General features: G+C 32.9%; 1 protein-coding gene across 1 annotated transcript in view; it reads right to left on the reverse strand.

The window, feature by feature from the left end:
- LOC105251037 (fringe glycosyltransferase) overlaps positions 1 to 21,309 on the reverse strand; it is a 78,853-nt gene extending 57,544 nt beyond the window's left edge. The window contains exons 1-4 of the mRNA XM_011257542.3: positions 20,995 to 21,309; positions 20,178 to 20,417; positions 12,989 to 13,037; positions 9,207 to 9,309 (exon numbers count right to left, since the gene is read on the reverse strand). Coding sequence (XP_011255844.1) covers positions 9,207 to 9,309; positions 12,989 to 13,037; positions 20,178 to 20,417; positions 20,995 to 21,309 — 707 coding nt within the window. The remainder of the gene's footprint in view (positions 1 to 9,206; positions 9,310 to 12,988; positions 13,038 to 20,177; positions 20,418 to 20,994) is intronic.
- Between the last annotated feature and the right edge of the window lie 1,589 nt (positions 21,310 to 22,898).

Here is a 22,898-nt window from a genome sequence, read left to right on the forward strand (position 1 = left end):
TAAATTTCGATGAATTTAAATTTTTAATGTAAGAACAAATGAAAAATAATTTCTTTATATTCGTGTTAACGAAAATACAATCATAATATTTTCGCAGCTCATCATCGAATTAAAAATCTAATAAAATTATACCGATTTCAATCTAATCGTTCAAAGCTTAAAACTGAATGAAACTGAATGAAACTCTACTGACCTACTGATATGTATAATCGTGATAAATAATCAATCAATAAATTCTCTATTAAAATCAATAAATTAAAATATACTAATATATAAAAAATAAACTGATAAATTAAAATATACTAAGATATAAAAAATAAACTGACTAATTTGCATTCGAACGTTAATCATCGCGAGCCATTAATTGATTCTATAAGTATTTATTTCATGGAATTGAAGCGATTAAATCTTGTATGTGCTCAATAACAGTTTTTTTGCTATTTAAACTTGAGCATTTTCAAGAGAAGAAACAGATTAATCCACTCATGAGTACATTGATTTTTCTATAGGCTGCCTTCTCGACCTATTCCGTTCGTGTGATTCTGAATGGAATCATTCATGCAGAGAACCATAGTTGTATAGTGCCGACGTAATGAGATAGGCAAAAAACTTGTATCAAATGTATTCGTCGAACTCATCAAAGATTCTAGGAATTTGTAAATGACAACTTGCAATCTTGCATCAATATATATTTCAAGCTATGTTTTAAGTATTAAAAACATTAAATGCTTATTAATTATTAATTCACTTTAATAAATAATTTTAAATATGCATAATATTTAAATGAATTCTTAAATAGATATGCATGTATAATAGCAAAGTATTTTAGAATAAATTAAGCAATCTATTATGTATTAATCATGAATAAATAAAACAATGCGAAATATATATTGTAATTTTATTTTATCTTAAAACAATTGCTCCATGTATCAATATGAATAATGCTAGAACATGTGAGACTTATTCTGATCCAGCTTGCAAAATAACTAAATAATCTCGTGGAAATGTCCGCGGATCATAAAGCATACAATATGCATTGAATTGCAATCGGTGTTCTCATTTTATTTTTGAAGAATAAATTCTCGGAGGTGAAAAATCGCCATTCGCTTAAGATTATCAGAGTTGATTTTTTCTTGTATGCAATAAAACACAGCTCGAAATATTGGCACAATTTTTATAATTTTTTTATGATTAACCTGTAAAAAATAATTATAAACTTGATTAATTTTAAATGAAACACAGTAATCAGCGCATCTGTGTATCTTTAATATGCGTTGCGCATGCTTGACAATCATCGGGATATCGAATCCTACGAGAGAACAAATATCGTAGGGCACGGTACGAAAGAACAAATCAAATGAGCCCGAGGGGATTCACGTGATCCACGCGGACTCTCCAAAGGGCGGGCGCAAGAAGATGAGGACGAAGCGAGGAGGAAGATCGAGAGAAACGGGGAGAACGCATTGAAACGCGTCATTCGATCGCGAGGCCGGTATCAGGTGCAAACCAGTTTCGGTGCATATAAAAGAGAACCGCGTTGTGCATCGACGATCCGCACTCAAATGGCGACACGCACTCATCATCACGATACATATACGCGTGCATACATGTGCGAGTGCATCCGCGCGCGACCTGTTATGAACGAGTTCGTGCAACGATGTAAATTCGTTGGACTTTGAGAAGTGTACACATACCGCATGTTACTCTCGTAATTTCAGACGCATTCTCGTCGTGAAATCTGAATATAAAATAACTCACATCGTGAATGCGACACCGTCATTTTATAGCTTGAGGTAAAGCGCGTGGTCGTAAATGATTTCAGAATCTCTTACACTACCTTGCAGAATTTCATAAACGTCAATTATACCGAAGGATTATATCGTCGAGCGCTCAAAGATACGATCCATATTTCTCGCTTTATTCAAATCATTAGCATGTCGATGAATTTATGAAAGGACGCTAGTAAATTGTTATATATACATTTATTGTAACGTAATAAAAAAAACTATGGTTGCATATATATATTTATTTTTATGATAAATTAAACCCTATGTTTCATTCATCGTATGCATTACTCTGTACATATTAAGATTTGACAATGAAAATGTCAACAATAAAAAAATAAATAAATAAATAAATAAAATTCTTAAAAATTGAGCTTATATAAACTCATTATTAAAATTTATTATTTTCAATTTATTAAAATTTATTATTTAAAAATAACTATTATTAATAATTAAAATATTAATAATTTACAATACGTTATAGTAGATATTTGTTTAAAAATTTGCACAAATATCTTTATAAATTCCTGTAATTCGAAAGTAACATTTACAAATACTTGTTTTTTTACAGAAAATTCCTTTTCATATGCAACTACATGTCTATTTCATTTCAAGAATATCCTCTGATCTACTATTCCCGGACAAGATTCGCCTTTTCTTGCTATCCTTAATGTAACTTCCTCGTCTACATCTTCGAGCATCTCGAAATTATGTGGTCTGGAAATTACTGGAAAGAAACTGCGCTTCCTGGGAGAGGATCAATCTCTCGAATAAAATAATCCGGTAGCAAAATCGCGCTTAATGCACACAGGCATTAACCGCGATTTTCTATGCAACGAGTTGACGATTTCCATAATGACGCGCGGTGATCGTAATGACTCCGATTAATTTTATTGCCGTTACGCAACGGCAAATCTAAGCAATTGCCACGACTGCGGTTCAACGATCGAGCGTTAAATAAATCAATTGTATTCTGACGAATGGTCGATTCGGTTAAATGATCGATGGCCGACAGTTCAAACGCACATGTATAAAATAACGCGGTACGCGATGTGTTTAAATGTGACTCCGTAAAAAAGATTGATTGCAAATGCTCACAATATAAGAATAATTTGAAACAATATTTAAATCTCTGGTTTACTCAAAACTATTTTTAATACACAGAATTTTAAAATTTGATCTCAAAAATGAGATATGTTAATTTTACAGAGATATTCTTCCTTAAAAAATATCCTATATTATGAGACATTGAATATCAAAAATGTAAGTTTATATTAAATGCGCATCGTATATAAGATATCATCTCAAGATTGTGCAGTCAGAAAAATAATATTCCACGTTACTCTAGATTCTCGAAGAAGAGGACGGAACTCGTGTCACGTTTACAGATGTCTACAGGATACACCACTATAAGACACGACCGTTTAAGGTGGGATTACAGTGAACATTTCTGAATCAGACGATTCAGCAACCCACGCCTGAATCAAGACAACACGTCAATAAGAATTAGAAGAAATGAGATCTGTTGGACGTAGCAAAGATTTATGCGCGATGTTACTAATTGTAAAAATTGAAACTGTAATTAAACAGGAAATAGTAAATATAGTTGATATATGTATAAAATTTACATCAAATATTTTAAATAAATCACGAACAAAACAATATCTTTTTCTTTTTCTGAACATTTTTTTTCTTTGAATTACTATAATTATTTAATTACATATATAATAAAATTATATATATATATAATATATAAATCTATTAATATCTTTTTATCTGATGACTCTTAATAAAATATTTATAAGAAGAATCATGTACTATTTTTAGAAATTGAGACATTGTAAAAGCACTTAATTATGAAAATACTTTCTATTTGTCATAGAACTGTTTAAGAATTCATAAACTACTTGAGAGAAATATTACTCGAGAGGAATTCAAAGAAGCGGGATTCATATATCAACTTTCTCCTAAAAATATATAATCGTCATGAATACAGATTATTGTATCTTGTACAAATAATTGTTTTTCATTTACACACAATTGATTATTCTTATGTAACAGAGTCTTTAATTCCTATAATAATCAATAAATTGTTTTATACATTGAATTATTTAACAGCTAGAGGAATACAATATTATCTATTTCATAGAACATTTCTAAAAATTAGTATGATAAAAACGCGCCAAGTATTATGTTATATCCGTACACTGAGAAAAATCGTTTGAGCAACAAGACATAGAAGCCATTTTGGTTAAACCAAGCAGAATTTCTAATTATCACAAGACTCGATTTTTTATAACTAGAATATTTAATAGAATTTACTACAAGGATTGGGTTAGTATTTTCTAGTTGAATCTATAAAACTTCTTGTTATATTAACTGTATAAACATGGACACAGTAATGCCATTTTTTTGTAAGTTTAGTATTATTACTCAGAAAATTTTGATAAATTTAACAGGAAGAAATTAATCATACTCATCTGGTAATTCCTAAAGGAATTTTTGATTCGTCCATTTTCCAACAGACATACTGGTTGAATCTACCAGATTTCTAATTAATGCAACCAGTTTTTTTTTCTCAGTGTACCATTTGTTATGTCACCGTATTAAGAAATCTGCACGAACGCGATGCAGGACGCAGTGGCCACTGAGGTAAAATCACGGTAAAGCAGAAGAAAGAGAAAATAAACGAGGAAAAGCGCTAGGCGGTCCCCTTCCGACATCTCTAAACGCTTATTATGCGGCATTACCGGCAGCCCTATATACGTGTAATACGCGGTCACGCGACGTTAACCATTGCGGGAACCATTCTGTGTCCAGAAGCGGTGCAAGTTTTTTGCCTCCCGATGCAACGCGCTCGTGGCGCTCGTAATTGTATCCAAGGATATCCGCCGTAATTACCAAGAAACCATCCCGAGCGGCGGTATCCGAGAGAGCAAAGTAGTACGAAAAAAAAAAACGGATGAGTTTCTCTTCTGATCTGCACTACGTGTTAAAAGTCAGAGATCGACACGCGAATACTTGTGCGAGCACCGATATATACATATGTCGCGGCTCAAAGTGGAACATGTCTAACAGATGGAGCATAAGATCGACACGATCGACTTTAATTATAAAATCGCATGTAAAGTAGACCTTACAAATTATGTGCTTCGTCTAGTTCGAATACTCGCGTGAACGTAAACCTCGTCGTTATCTATCGCTCGTTATGTATAATCATAACATAATTATAAATATTACAAATTAAAAAGAAATAAAAATTTAATTTCTTTCTCTAAGGGAGAATGTCAAACTATTCACATAATAAAATACACTTATTCCAGAATTCCTCTTTCAAAACGCCAGTTTAAAAGACCGATAGTATATCAGCTGTAAGATTTCTCGGAAAAAAGGTATTATTTGAACATGATAAATGTAGTATCATTGTGCAAACTGCAAAATTTTGTTGGAAATGTGATAAGATGACCTGATGATTCTACGCATTTCTCACCCGTACGAAAATCTCTTTTTAATATAATAGAGATAGTAAAAATAGTTAATTCATTCATGACTGCGATATTCTAAGATTAATGAGAAAATATTGACTTTAATATAAAAGAAAGAAATAAAACATTGCCATAAACGCGAAACTAAGAAATTATAAGATTTTTACTTGTTCTCATGTGAAATTAATTTTGTATAAAAATCATATAAAAATTTCTAAAATAAACTGAAAGAGCATTCGCTCTTAAAAATTCTGTTTAAAAATATCTCCATATGGCTTTCTTGTAAATTTGCGCCATTTTACCGCTATTCTTTTATCGATTCCAAGGATCTGAATGGCTGTGCGTAAAACACTTGTATAATTAGACGAAGCGAGGTGTAAAATCGTCGGCGATAATGTAAATGAATGAGAAGTTTTAACACGTTTAGCAATAAAACACTGAAATTCCACGCCGCGAAAAAGAACATATGTTACCTCAACTAAGCTAATCTTATGGTTGCGAAAACATCTCGATAGCATCTCGGTGGTTCATAATCATTAATTAATATGCTTATTTCTTTAAATTTCAAAAAAATATTATTTACTAATTTTGTTTTCAAATTTTTTAAATTTAAATTTAGAAGATTATCTCCTAAATATTTGAAATATGTATCTTAAAAAATTCAAGATACATTTTTTTTTACTAAACATTTTTCAATTTGTGTGATTATATTATATCAAATTTTTCCTTTATTTTTGTGTGTAAAATAATTATCACTATTTTTCATTCTTCTTATGCGGCGTATGCAAAAGGGGGAGAAAAGTAAACCTAGGCTAGAAGGACAACAGAGGTTCCCATAGAAGCGAAGGAAGGTAGTTAACGACGGAAAAAGCAATAAGAAAGAAGCATAGTAAACCCGCATGTGACATTCGAGACACTTTTTCTCTTTCTTTGGCTATCTCCTGTCATCCTCTCGATGCTCTCTCGAAAGGCTTCGGCTGGTAAGAAGGAGAAAGAGAAAGAGATTGAATCGTCTTCTCCTGACCAGCTGGTACCACTTCTCTTCGTCTTTAATCTCTCCCCGCCTGTCTCGTCTTCACGACGCAGGAACGAGAGCTCGACGAGAGACAACTCACCCTCCTTTCCTTTTCTTCCTCTTCTCCTTCGTTTTCGTACCAAAAGATCGCGGTGCATTGTAAACTTTTTGAAAGAACACAAAAGGAAATGTTCTTTCTGCGAACTATTATGGGGTAGTCTAAGAGAATCACGAAGAAAGAATGCGTATTCATTCGGGAAAAAAGTGATATTAACAGCTTTGAAAGAATATTCCTATACTTTGATTTTCGAAGATTAACGTAAATGAGTTAGATAATGGTATAAGATATAAGATATTACGTAAACTCTTACATTTTTAGAAATCGTTTAAGTGTGAAAGTATGTATGTAACAAATGATTATATTTAGATATTAAAATATTATTTATTTAGATGTATTTATATTTAATTAGATATTATTATTTAATTTTTAGATATTATTATTAATTTATTTAGATATTATTTAGATATTAGTTAGATATTAATTAAAATAATCTACCGCGAGATATAAACGAGATACTGTACTATACTAGGAATTTTCAGTAGGTTAATTTCTCATAACAATCTTTCATCAGTACTTAAACCGCTTGTTTAGGCAGCCGCTGAAATAAGTATACCAGAAGGAAGGCGTATGAAAATGTTATACTAAGAGACCAAAAAACGAAGTCTTCCGTTTATGTAACAAAATTTAAAAACACCTATAAAACTGTAGAAAGAAAACTTAGTATTCTATTACGATAATTATCAGATATCTAACGAGTGTGATGCAAAAGTTTGCACGAAAAATGAATGTGCTAATGTAAGAATTTTTTGATTAGGCAACCGAAATATCGCACATTTAAACGAGACAAAACGGACGATTACGTTGCATCTTTGGATTTTTTTCGTTTTAAAGCTTTCAATGACACGCACGCGGACAAGTCGTAAAGAAAAGGGAGACGTTTTCCCCAAAATGAAAGGAGCCGCCGACTGTGATTTGGGACTACGTTAATTGGTTTCCGACCAGTCATCCGACGATGATGACGAGCCATTAGACATGTTTTTCTAAGCGCTACCACTCCGCATAGAGATAATATTTTGACGATGCCTCGTGTACGTTTTAGTGGGTGTTTAGGCCACCTTATGCAAACACGAATTTCCGACGGTCAAGTCGCAGCAATAACACTTCATTCGCAAACAACGCGGAAATCCCTGGCGGGTTACCAAAGTTTGCCATATCTACGCGCACCGTAGTCGCGTTTACCGTCACGAAAAAACCGTGCTCTTTTTTTCTAGCTGCCGCTCCATTCGAAAAACGCACCTATGCAAATCCATTAACGTCTCTTCATACTCCGAGATTGTTCCATGAACGCGATACGCGCGTCAGTTGAGCATTCAGCTCAAGAGAAAAGAAAATAAAAACTAGAAATAAAAACTCAGATGGGAAACAGGATCGAATAACCATGAAAAATATATATGTTAAAATCTCTTATAAAAAAATCCTCCAACAAATAGTTTAAACATTAAAAGATCTCGAAAAATCAAATTTAAGGAACTAGTGCTGCTTACAATTGTATAAAAAAAATTAAATTAAAAAAAATTAAAGAAAATATTATTTTAAATAAATTTTAAAAAGCGGCATGAAAGTAAGTTAATTTCGAAATATAATTAAATCTCTGGATATGAATATTAGCGGAAATGCGAGAGACTACTCCGAAATTATCATATAGTCTATGTTTTGCTCCAAAATCCACTGATTTATGTCCAAATCAGAAGAGAAAACAAATTCCTTGGTTTGATAGCGAATGCAAATTTCTCGGTATATTATTGAGTTCGATCCTTAGTATGAGTAAAATAACTACGATAAATATTTCACATGCATCAATTTCATGAAGAATGAAATATATTTAATACTTTCTCATCAATAATATATCTCTATATATCTCGCGTAATCTCCGGCATGGAATTGTCAACGTTTCGCGACATTGTTTATCATATGTGAACGTGTGGATATTCGCGAATAGAGAATCGGAATTCATTCCATTGAACGGATATCGGATATTATCGATCGAATAGCGGACCGGTAATAGCGACCCGGACGCCTATTCGAAGAAGAGATACGCGTGTGGCATACACCGGATAACGACCTTAGATAAGGCCTGTTTTCACCGGCGGTTTATTTATTTGGCCGGATGGCGATATGTCGGGTGTACTTACGACTTATCGGCTCAAGATCGGATGATTGTTCCGAGAACAGGTCGCGACAATGCTATCCTTTCTCATGTGCACGACACCATAATCTTATTATTAGAATGTGAGTGTGAAATACAAGCGAAATAAAATGCAAAAGTAAATGTGATTCTTATCTTTTCTTTGAGAAGAAGAAAAAACAGCGCATTATAATCCATAAATATTTTCACACTCTATAGATGCGCGAATTAAGCAAGATCCTCTTGGATCCTCAAACGAAAGAAAATATAAATCTTAATAAGAGAGACGGGCACGTCGGCGATATAAAGAACGCGTTAAAAAAATCAACCTATTGCGCGAAGCCGATAAAAGTGTCCATGCTAATTAAACGGGAATAACTTCTATCTGACAAGAAAGTTACGGTTAGAACATTTAGAGAGAATATTGTATATGTTTGAAGAACGTAATTAAATTTGATTAGATTGGTTTTAATTGAGAAAAGCGAAAAAAATGCTATAAAAAAAGACTCAATCAGCTGATATTGACCGTAAAAATTGTGAGGATGTATGCGCGAGTTATATTTGTAATTTCTAATTTGTCTATCCTATATTAAGATTAGAATCTATTTAGCATAATAGTAATACCACGAAACGTTGACAATTTATTCAATTTTTGCAGATTGAAAAGTGTACTCACTTGCGGCCGCTGTCAAGAAATCTGTCGAATTCCACGGACATTTTGCAGCAAAGAGCCCGCCGATTGTGCGAGGATGAGCACTTGGTGTTAATCATGTGGCCATCTGAAAGCAAAGAGAGCGAAATGAATGTAGGGTGGGCGTGCAATTAATTAAGAGGTTAATAATTATCCTTATGAGCCGCGTTCAGCGATCTAATTAATTCGAACTGATGGTTCATCGCTTCTTCAGGAGCGCTAATACCTTTTCGAGGATATATCGCGATACTACACACGGGCACATATACGGAATATATCCTTCGCCAATTAATCAATATCGTAAGTTGGAGATAATTATTATAATTTAAATTAAATCAGGAAATAAAATTTCGTTAAAAAAATTTCGTTTTAAGGATAGTACTTACGATGCTTCCGTATAGTTTCGCGTCTCGATTGTGACTGATCTGGCCATAACAACAACATTCAATAACAAGGTCGTAATTCACTTATCTATTACAGTGATAAAAAGGGTGAATTTATTGTTGTTATTGTTACGAATAGGTCAAAGTCATTCTACTCACGTTATTATGATTGCGGCAATAATTTTATCTCGCCTTTTCTTTTTTTTGTCGAACTTGTATATTTATAAACTTATATATTTATATATATAAATTATGTATTTTTTATTTATATATTTTTATATTTTATATATATATTCTTATATTTATATTTTATTATTTTATATGTTATTATTTTATATTTTTTTACTTTATATTTTTATATTATTAATTTATATATTTATATATTTTTATATAATTTTATATATATATATTTGTTTTTATTTTTCTATTAATTTTTCTATTATATTCTATTAAAGTAATAAAGCTTAAAAAATTGTATTGCATATTTCTCAGTGTAAATAATTGACGAAAGAGAAAAACGAAAACTAGAATTTCTATAAATAACAGCTTTGCTCTCTCGAAAAAATCGTACAAGATCTCCGGCGTGCAAAGTTGTCAGCAACATCCCACAACTGGATGAACCGCGAAGAGCGGATCGGGTTCGAATCAGGTAGAAACGGTAATGAGAAATGGCCGATGCGGAGGTGCAAACCGGTGCAGAGCGCGTGGTGAGGTCAAATGTCGGACGGTGCCCGAGGGTTCGCGTGCTCATCCCTCCTCCTGCGTTCTTCCGCACCCGATATTATCCTTCTTGGAACTCGTGTCCACCCACGCTCCTGCCTCCGCTCGTGACTAATGCGTGGTCCGAGTTATGAGCGACGCATGAAATAATGCCGAGTTTATTAAGGGGGGCGCCTGCCCGCGTCATAATAATCCGCGCGAACTTGGTCATCTTTTTATGCGAGGGAGTATTCTCGATTATCATACGTATCATCTCTCGTATTCGTCATTTAAGTGAGCTTTCGATCATCTTATCTAATGTATGAGAAGGATCTTGTGATCGTAATACTTTCCCTTTGCAATTTCTTTTTTTTTTGTTTCTTGCTCTCGGACAAAAATAATATCACGATTGTGTTCAAACGCGAACGAAAACTTCGTCTGCTGCGTAATATTATTCGCGTTCCCGGTGCATCTTTTCGCCCTTCTTTGGCCGTTTCTCATCATCCGCTTTCTCCGCCTGCTCGTCATTTGCATCCGCGCCCGAGGGTGCAATTGAGATGCATTCTATAGTAGGCTGGCAATGATATTGCCGGTTAAAATGCGCCGTCGCTGTTATTATCTCAGATATTTAACAATAGGTTCGCCAAACTGACGTTTGTGAACACAGTTGTGAAAAAACACTAATGTTGTAAATTTTTATCATTTAAATAAAAAAAGAAGAAAAAAAAAGAAAAAAGCGAAAAGCTTGCTTTAATATGTTCTATTAATTAAAACAGTTAGCTATTTCTTAAATAAAGAATATGTTAATTGAAATAAATTAATATGATTATTATAATACAATGTTTGTAAATATCATATATTTTTATTCTGAAATACTACTAAACTTTAAATTCCATATATAGGGAGGCTATTGATCGATCGATTACTCTGCAGGCTCGTGCAACGAGGCTGCTTATGTGAGGAACTTGCAAACCGGTCCATCTAGCATGCCTATAGAATTCCGTCGAGTTTATTCGAGAACAATTCACACACGTGCCTTCTATCTTTTTCGATGTATCGATTTCTCTTTATCGGACACCTGATGCTTCGATCGTTAGATAATTATCTGATACCGACGTGTTAACAAATTCACGCGCGATGCTAACGGAATAATATAAAGTCTTCTCTAGCATAACATTATTTATCAGCAAAAATAAGATCAGTAGTAAAATATTTTTATGTTCTTAAATATAATAAAATTCTTATAGATGCAAATCAAGAATAAGAATATAATCAATCTATTGCATAATATATTAATTTATATTAACATGAACTACTGTAATAAATTTATAATAGAAAAAATGTACAAAACGCGACAAGTTTAGCAAATTGATTGATTTTGAGGAAATTATCAAAATTAAATTGAATTAATTTAAATTTTTTTTCCACTCGCTAAAAAGATTATCCTTTCGCGATATTAAATAATAAAATAATAAAGCAGATATATAAACGGAATTACTTCTTCGTTGTTTCGGCGCTCTAGATTTAAAAAGACGCCCCAAGCAATTATCCAAAATAAATCGCGCCTCAATCCGACTCCGAACAGACGGCCAAGACGTAGATATGACTAAACTTTCGAAATGATTGACGAGCGACTCAGCTTCTACGAGCGAACAAGACGAGCTCCTGCACACGCGTTCGTTTCGCCAGCAATTATCGCATAAACGAGAGCAGCCATTAAGGCCCGCCGTCGTAATTATCCGTGCCTCGTATTACACGAAAGAGGAATACATATATTTCGCTCGGGCTTCTTTTTTAATAGAACCATTTGTACGGAAACCGTTTAGGTACTCGCATCATCATTTTATAAATGTTTCTTACGATCTTGAGATTGTTGATTGGTGAAACTAAATGAATCGATATCGTCGCCATCAATTTCAACAAATATATACTTCTGGACAAGATTAACGCATAATTTTTCTTCACTTTTTCTTTAAAATACTTCGTTAAAATTTTAATATCAATTTAAAGAAAATGTGAAAAAAAAATTATGCGTTAATTTCATCCAGTATATAACTTTTTTTTTAAAACACTATAACCGATAAAATCAGAATGTAAGAAAATACGAGATCAGAATGTAGAAAATACGAGATTATTATTACTATTATTATTACTGTTATAATCATATTAAAGCTGATAGTTTCATGATTAATCCTCTAAATTAATGATTTAACTCAAACGATAAATTAATTTTAGTAACTAACTTTTTAAAAAATATCAATATTATAAACCCAGCAGGACCAAGTATTAATTTTTAATGTAATGGATTAATAACAAGAATTATCGATTAATTTATTATCATGTAATATTCCCATGATTAAATTTTTTAATTTAATTCAAAATTATTTTTTCTCATGTATATATACATATACAATCCATTTTATATGATTTATTAATAAAATATTAAACGCTATAGATATAATCTGATTATTTTTACGATTTAAACTTTGTTAAATTGTTGAATAGTAAATATTAAGTTAACATTAGAAACCATATAATTTTATCACATTTTTCTAAATAAAATTGACAAAGTAAGATAAACGATAAGTATAATAAGTAAGTAAATAATAAAATTGTATATATATATATAGGTTATTTCTTTGCAAGATTTAATCAGTTTGGAAAAAATCATTGGCAAGTACTCACGGGTTTGATTTTGGAAATACGGGTCGTCTCTATCGGTGAAAAACCAGGTCTGTAAACAGAAACAAAAAATAATCGTTATATTTTGATACAGTCCTTTTTCGATTCCACATCCAATGCGGCACAATAATCTCGCTACAGCACGTACGCGTTTGATTGTTTACCGCAGACTATCGAGGCAAACAACATGTATCGATCATAAATTTCAATCTCTTTTTTATCCCCTCGATACGGATCGCTCCATCCATGTCAGTAATACGTAATAAATCTTACAACCTTGAAGCACTTTACGAAGCACTCCTTTCATTTATATTCGCGAGGCGGAATCAAACAAGATATGAGATAAAAATGAATATTCGATGAAAAAGGATCATGCTTAATGCTTCAGATCTTGTTATAATCATGCGCGACATCAACAGAGATAACAATATTTCTTTTAATTAGAAATCAATCAAGAGATTTATTATAATTATCAAACGAAATATAACATAATAAGCAAAAGAGTATGTTTGAACTAATACTAGATCTACAAAAATGTTAGGCAAAATACAAAATGAGGATATTTTGAGAAAAATTCAATGCCAAAGGATAATATTTCTTGCATACGTATAGCTTCATATTTCGATCGTGACTGACTTGTTCATAAACAATAACAGCATTTCAAGCTTAACTCGTATTACCGCGTCACACATACACACGAAGAAGAGAATATCAAATATAAAATATTTAAATCTGCAATCTTATAATTCAAGATTTCTTAACTGTTAGATGTATAAAAAATGCTTAAATGGCAAAATTAAATTTCTCAAAGAAAAAAAAAATAAAAGTAATTTATCATTAGAATGATTTTTTAATTTTTGATTAAAAATGTATCCAATCTAATCAAAATTTGGTTAAACGATTACAAAGAGAAAACTCATAGCAGGCATAAAACTGTGATGGAGTGGCATACGTTCAATCAAAAATCATTCAGGTTCCTCGTGTGTTCTATCGCATTGGGAAATTTATCTCGAAGCGCCGCAAGCCGAGGCTCTCCATTTGTATCTGTCGCATCGCGCACCCTTCCGTAGCAGTTGCATCTGGACTCGAACATATCGCGGCGTCGTTACGTTACGATCGGCATACACTGCACGTGTTAAAGTAGTCGCTTATTTTTAGTTCCCAAGAGTAGTTTCCCTTCAGGAAGTGAACGTACAAGAACGACCGAATGTGAGACGATGTTCTAGATGTCAGATGCATTGTCCCAATGATTTTCACGTGGCGATATATCGCATCGGTCCTATAAATTGCTGAAAAAGAAAGCCGAAGAAAATTCCACAAGAAAATGTCCGATCAGTTCACCGCAATTTTAGCGCAATTTTAACATAAATTGTCATTTTCTCCGCTGGAATTATACTTTAAAAAATTTCATAAGAATTTCGGCGCGATTATTAATTAGTTATCTCAATGTTTTATGTTGACTGACATTTGTTTATTGGATAATATACAAGTTATGCACAGATGCTAACTATTTTAATTAAAGAATGAAATTAAAATGTTTCAACTAGACTAACAAGCCATTCAATTAATGATTTAATTAGTGGCAGTTTTAAAATGTAAATTTAGTCGATTGCGCGTTTTGATCAATTCACCGCCATTTTTCAAATGTAATTAAACCGGATATCAAACGGGGTGCACCGAACGTAAAAATAGCGCGAGTAAGAAGACGCTACAATTGTGACGCGTTTATCTGAGGCATGCGGATAGAGAAAAAGAGGGAGAAAAAGCCGTCAGCGTTCCCAGAAAGAACATGAATATCCGGTAACGAATAAACGTCGTATACAAAAATAAAAGACAAATGTATCGCGATGACGTCAGTGGCACCGGCATCGCATTACAACGACATAATTGCATTAATCCCGCACGTACGTCGTACTTAAAAGAGCCGTCATCAAGCTGATCTTCGGGCTTTTCGCAGGAATTCGTTAAGTCGTCCCGAGTGTCGGTCATTTCGCTCCTAAGTCGTACAAGTATCACGATACCCGGCATTTATGGATGTGTAAAGAGCATAAAACCGTGTTAAGTCTCGCTCGTTACATCTAATTAGACGAGACAAATTCGTCTTACAGTATGAAACTTGATCGTTGAAACACAAACATCGCCTACTGCCAATCTCCAAAATAGAGCATGTCACTCTCTTAAATATACAATAAAAAAATTGTATGTATATATACCTCTATATATATATATTAAAAAATTATTTCTAAAATTTGAAATATATTTATCAAAAAGGAATTTTTTAAATTAAATAAATATTATCTCGATCAATACATGTGACAATGTTTGATAAAATATGACTCAAACTTTTGACTCAATGCAAAATGAAAAATTCTAGAAAACTACATCTAATAAAAAATGTAATTAATTATAATTTTTAAAGATTTAATCAATTAATGCTATTAATACAAGACATAGGAAGATGCTACATTCTAAGATACCTCATTAATATTCTTTGTACATAAATAAGTATAATAAATAAATATAGATAATGAATAAAAAATCCAATACATACACAAATACTTGAGGAATTATTTATAAAACTATATATTTTTTGCACTTGATTCTTTCAAAAGTTTCAGTCTGTCTGCTCGCACTAACTTCTCCTCAATTAGAAAAGATTAAATAAAGGTTAATTAAACCAAATAAAAAGTATCGATAGTGTGATGATTATATCGCATTGGGTCAATTGCAAATCGATGCAGCGATTCATCGAATATATAAGAGCAATATAAATTAAGGGAAAATAATTCGTAGCGAGCTCTCATTGGTGCTCCACAATACGTCGTGCGAAATTGTGTCGGACCTTTTATGAGACATTTAAATAACCGAAATAATCAACCAATTATCCAAAACCAATTCTGACTGGAGAACAGACTTCGTCGATTGGGGGATTGCAATATCGGCCGAGTCATTCTAAGTAACAACACCAGACTTTGACCCACGATCAACTGTCGAGATTTCAAAGGAATTTCTTTTTATGAATCACGAAAATTTGTACTTAGAAATGTGTGTCCACACCTCCGTTTTATGACACGATAATCGAAAGGCATGACTATCAAATTTAAAGAAAAGCATAATAAAAGATTCCGTCGAATTGTGAATCTTAATAATGGCATGAAATAGTTTAAAATTTAAAAAAAATCATTACTCAGCGTAAAATTACTTCAGCAAAATTCTAAAGAAAAATCTCTTCGTAATCATCTTTGTAATCATTTTAAGATGCAATTAAATAGCAAAAATTTATCTATTATGAGATTATTCCCACAAATTATTAAATATTTAATAATAAAGACTACAATAGATGGTTAAATATATTGTCATTATAATTTAAATTTGAAGTTTTAGGACAATCACTATAAAAAATATTATAACTACGTAATTTCTACCCATATTATAATCGGAATATCAACTCTAAGAGCTTTCGCGTTTTCAGGGCGGATCTCGAGGGAGGGCAATTTAAGAATCGAATCGAATAACTATTAACGATTTAACCCCATTTTATGCCACATAACCATACCAGGCACGTAAGGAGGAGAAAAGAAATAGCTGGCGAGATGTATAAATGTGGTCATTAAAGGCCATTAACAGCATCGTAAGGTAAGGCAGTAGTCGAGGGGACAAAGACGAATATAGGGATTGTGCCAACAGCAAATCAATGTTCCTCCTCAATGGAGCGCATTATTAAAACGCGCTCCTTGAAGAATTATACGACACATTAATAATCAAAACATTGCGACCTTTCTCGCTCACCTCTGTCCAATTTGAAAGAGAAACTCAATATCTTAACAATAAACAGTATTATACGCGATTTTTTTTGAAATTACGAATTTATTTTAAAATTTTAAAAAGAAGAAAAAAAATAAAAATTAATAAAATAAATTATACTTTTTAATTATATTATTTATATAATTGTATTTTTATATCAATAATGTTATTAATTATAATAAGGCACTATCTTAATTAATAATTTTTGAAACAGTTTTCTAATAAAAGTAAGTTTTTTTAATAAAAATTAAAAAAAAGATAAATCAGAAATAATTTTAACGATTTTAATTTTAATTTGCTGAAATTTTCTCTTTTCTACATATTTGTTTGAAATTTATAATATTGCTATCTATTCCATTAAAATTGTTTCGTGGAAACAAAAGAAATTTGCAAGCATATAAAGAAACCGATCTGCATCTTCGAGACATTGGCCCGCAGATAATTTGAAACCTCAGGCAAGTGGTCAGGTTTCTAGCTGAGTCTATTATCTTCACTGCGATAAATCACCTACCGTAAAATGAATCGTGAATTTTTAATTTTGCAAGGAAAAGAAATGAGCCCTTTAATTGATAGAAATTATTGATTTATGTTTTTGAAAGTTTCTCGCAAATATTTCTTGCAAATATATATTTCAAATTAATATTTGAAACGCATCTAAACTTTCATTATAAATGTATATAATTGAACCATTTCTCTTCTAAAAATATATTTGATTAATTATTCAATTAGATAGCTATAAATATAAATCAAATGGTTTTAATCGATAATCTTTATAATATAAAAGTTCTTTTATATCAAATTATAATCAATAAATAAAAAAAAACGATCAATAATGTATTAAATCTCTGCAACAATGAATATAAGAAAATCGATAATCTCGATCACTTTCGCGAATAACGCTTCGACCGATTCGCATAATCGCGGCGCATCGCTTAATTATCGAGAAAGAAACAACGAAAAGGTGAGTTGAGAATGCTCGTGGATGGACTAAGTTGGTTAACACGGAGGTCGTCAGGGTCGGAGGTAAATCGTGAGATCTTCCCACGAAACAGAAACAGTGCACAGCCGGACACAGACTTTTATTATTCCCATCGCCCCTTTTCTCGCTCGCGTCGCGGAAAATGCGTACCGCAAATTATGAGCAACATAAGCGTATGCAAAGAAAAAGCGTGAGATTGTCAGGAGCAAAGAATTAAGATACGTGAACAAAGGTATGAAAATTGTGAAAATTCCTTATTAATGTAAGAAATTTAATAAAAAAATATGAAATATTGATTTTTTATTTTTAATTCGTATTAAAATATATATAATCATATTCATTTTGAGAGAGAAAGAGGTAAATCTTGAAAACAGCACAATTTTTCTACTATATATAAATTGTATTCTTGCGAAAAAGAGAGAGAGAATATATAAAATTTTAATATTTATAATAAAATCATGAATGTAAGATATGAATATATAAAAGATAGACATTTATACTATAAATTTACAATTCATATATATTATAAAATTAATTTAATATTATATTAATTTGAGAATAAAATAAAAAAAATATGATGTATTAAATATTTAAATTTATAGATTATTATAATCATAAATTAATAACAGAATACTGTGTGTGAAAATCTCAAGATGGAAGACAATGTAATAAAAAAAGCTCCAAATTAGACATCAATAAAGGATGTATTCGAATGAATGAAACCAAATGAACAAATCGAACATGAAATGGACAGATGAAATTGAATCAAGATATCAATAAACAATACAAGACAATGTCTCCTATGACTAATTCATCTTATACGCTTTCGTTCTCTGAGGAGTACGGTAAGAAAAAGAGAGTCAGCTGAGACTACAGGAAATGCGTGAACTCGTGCAAATCCAAGTAGCAATTACCTGGAGGAACGGTATATTAACCCGGAGAAACATCGAAGGACGCGGAAGCTGCTCTCAGAGATGCACAAGAGTTTCTTTATATATCCGTTTCTTTATTCACTATACCGGTGTGTGAGAACTTCTCAAGATCTCTTCATCAGTATTAATTACCATTTGTTCAAGAAATTCGTTGCCCTATCAATTCTCGTACGAAACTGAATAATACAATTACTCAAAATTCTTTGCCATATATACATAATTTTCTAAATATGTATTATAGGCAATAATCTGTAAATAATTTAAATCTAAAAGACAAACAGATAATTTTATATAACTTGTATGTAAACAAAGATAGCGATGTTAGTGACGATATAAATATCAAGAAGAGATTTCAACTTATTATTATTAAACTTGTCGTTTCTTTATATCTAAAAAAACAACAATTTGTTTTGCAATTTATTGTTTTAAAATGAGATTTATTATTTTTTTTAGATACAAAGAAGCGACAAGTTTAATAATAATAAATTGAAATCTCCTCTTAATATTTATATCGTCATAAATTGTTTCGCGATTTATTGTCCTAGAATGAAATTGATTGTTTTTTTTTAGATAACTTTTTAAATAAGTTATATTTTATCCTTTGTTATTTTTTTAGATAACTTTTTAAATAACTTATATCTTATCCTTTGTTTACAGAGAACACACAAGGAACCAGTGATATTTTGGGAAGAGACAAATGTGAGAAATTGTAGAGGAAGGATAAGTGGAATAAATTTCATTCCCACGAGATGCAAGAGATCATGAATTTACGCTGATTTCCCGACATGGCCTACTGTAAATACGCGCAAATATGCCTCAACTCTCGCGAATACGCTTCGATACCCTTGGATAAGACTCAACAAATCGTATACAAAGTGTTGCCTATCCTGTTCCTCCAGAAAACAGATGAATTTCTCGACGATGAAAACGACGCGATAAAATTATGTGTACATTTATCACGCTTTAACACGATTAATCTACGCCTCTCGAATTCTCCTTTTAAAGATATCACTTATTCTAATCGTTAAATGTATGTTATCCTCTTAAAACTCAATATTAATCGTTAATATTATTAAATACGCTTAATAATAGCAAATAAAATAGTTGATATTTAATTACACGTGAGTAATTAATAGATTTAAATAGCTCGAGATCCATGATAGCGAAATATGCGATAAAGTAGAAATTAAATTAAAATTCATACGTCTAATAAAGATAATTAATGTATAATAAATAAAAATTGATTAATATATCCAATATGTCATTAATATATATAAATGTAATAAATAAGGGATATCTTCTATATATTTTAGAATAATAAACGTTCTCGTGAATCGAAGATATTTTCCATGCTAACAAGACCACCAGAAAACAAGTCCGGAGTCTTGCAAGCGCAAGAAACGGAGGGATCGAGCGACGCTAATTAATCCGAGATATCGGACATTACACGCATCTAATAAACGAGATTCTCTCTCACCTGATTCTTGGCGAATTGAAACCACGTGTCGATGATGGCCGGTAAACGCGAGTGATGATAATGTTTAGTGGTTTTCACGCTGATAAATACATCGTTGAGGTTCGTTGCAAACGGTGCCATGGTCGCCGTCGCCACCGGCAACGTCACCGGCGATTCCTCGCTGATTAACTTCCTCGACGCCGGCACTTCCACTATCACGCTCCGACTATTCACTTCCGCCGCGTTCATCTCGTCGATCCACTGTAATACAAATTATACGATCAAAACAGTAGAATTTGATGAGACCTCGCGAGAACTCTATTTATGAGATCTTCTCGACGATGCTTTGCGTTATTATAATTATTATTTCATAACGAATAATATCAATTATTAGCAAATTATTTAATAGTCATCAGTTATCAAAATATACATCATACCCTAGTAATCATGAATTATTTAAATAATTTAAATTATTTAATAATCATCAGTTTTCGAAATATACATCATACACTGGTAATCATGAATCATTGTCGAAATATAAAGTGCGAAACAAAATGTTTTCATAGATATTTACATTATCAAATTCCTACGTCTGTCTATGTAATTGCAGACAATTTCAACTGCAAACATGTTGAATATAAATTTTTTCCTCTTTATATACACAGACAAAAATACAACGGACAACTCGATATACGCGAAGCGAGCAATTAATCGAGAAACAATACCCGCGTTTATCAACCGAATTCGAGCAACCTTGTTGAAAGTCACCCGCAAACGAAACGTAAAATCGACAATGAGCGCGCGCAACAAGGTACAATACGACGATTGCTCCAATTACCTGACGCGGTGCGACAGCTTGATAGAGAAGAATCGTGGCATAGGCAGTAGCGATGACGAGAGCCAACGTCTGGAGGCCGCGTCTCGTCGGTAGACCTCGTGGCATCTTGCCGGCAGCACCGTGGCTGGCGCCGTGATCGACGACGAGCGGCGTACGAGCAGCCTGGGGGCTGCTAACGGACTTGCGGGACCACCCTTGTCCCACCACCACCGCGAGATCCACGCATCTATCGTGGAGGTTCATCGACGACCACGCCGTTGTTGTTAGGTCATCGCCGTCGTCGTTTCGCCTCGCGAACGAAAACGAACGAATCATAACACGCCGCGAAAAACTCGATCGTCCTGACGGATCACTCCGCGAATCCTTCCCGCCAACTCGACGCGACGTCGCGCGTCGCCGACACCCTCCCTCCTCTTCTCTCTCTCGCGACGCTCAAATTCCTGAAGCTCCTCGATCGTCCGTCAATCATATTCGCGACACGTCATTTTCGCGTCGGATCTCCTATCGATCGCGTCCGTCTTATATCACTTCGCGCGAACGACTAAAGTTTGAATCTCGCAGCGACGTCGATCGGCGCTGATGTCTCGCGACGCACTTCATGTCGTAGCTCCCGAATTTTCGGAAAATTCAAACTCGACTGTATACACGTATATGTAGGTTTCCCTAAAAAGCTTGCACGCGATGAAACTTGTCACGACATCGCGTCGAGGGAGAAAACAAACATCGATAACGCAACTCACGCACTCGTATTTGTCAAGTTCGCATTCGCGCGCGTCACTCTTTCCCGGACGCTTCGAATGATCGAATCGGAATTCGCGTCGCGCGCCAACAATGAGCCGCCCGTTTCGCGTCTCATCGAAATCGGGGACTGTCCGTATGATTGTCGAGCTGTCAACTCTGGGAAAGTAACAGGTCGTCACGGCGTGACGCGAAACGCAATTCGAGTCTCGCGCACCACGAACATCCACTGTTGCCCGGCGCGCGACGCTTCGTCGACTGATCACATGAGCCGTTGCCGTGACTACGCTGTAAACATCGCCATAGCAGGTACGTCGCCGGTTGGTGGGAGGGGGGAAGTGGTGCCAACAGCCGCGCGAGAGAGGGGATAGACCGCGAGAATGTATACATGTTTTTTCAAACAACACGATTGACGAACGACGTAAAATATTATTCCAAACAAAAATATACGTATATGTTGATTACGAATATGAGTATCTGAAAAAAAAATATATATATATATATATATGTTACGCTTTATATTCTATATACAATATTGTTTCTCATGTGATTCATATCGATTGAATCGCTTCGAAATTTATGTTTGATTCAAAATTTCGCATTTTGTGTATAAAAATTAACAATTTAACTTTGTTAAGTATTTTTTTTTTTAATTTAATGTTATTCTTTTTCTCTTATGCATTGATTACATCGATTTTCGGAGGCAATTTTCGTGAATCCCCGAAGAAAACACAAAATTCAATAAAAATATATACTAAAAATTATTAAATTCCGATGAAATGAACGTCAAATTTCAGCAATTCGTAAATCATTATCTCCTCTTGCACAAAATACACTAAGAGAAAGATGCCAGACTACACTCAATAAAATGGAGATATTTTATAGTTTAAAATTCTCCACATTAATATTTATATACAAATAGAATGTATCTTAAATTCTTGGGTTTCCAAACAATAACTTCTATTTTAAATCACAAGTATTTCTTTAATCGAGAACATCATAGTGTTGTCCATTTGATTTTAACAAACTTGACAATATATCATAGAAAATTTTGAATAATTGAATATAGCAATCTTTTTCAAAGTACTTGTGTATGTGCATAATTATAAAATGTATATCATTATAAAAATATTAATTATTGTTTAATATAAATAGTAGTAGTCTTA

This window comes from Camponotus floridanus, unplaced genomic scaffold, assembly GCF_003227725.1.
Source record: "Camponotus floridanus strain SB8 unplaced genomic scaffold, Cflo_v7.5 scaffold24, whole genome shotgun sequence".
Taxonomy (NCBI): domain Eukaryota; kingdom Metazoa; phylum Arthropoda; class Insecta; order Hymenoptera; family Formicidae; genus Camponotus; species Camponotus floridanus.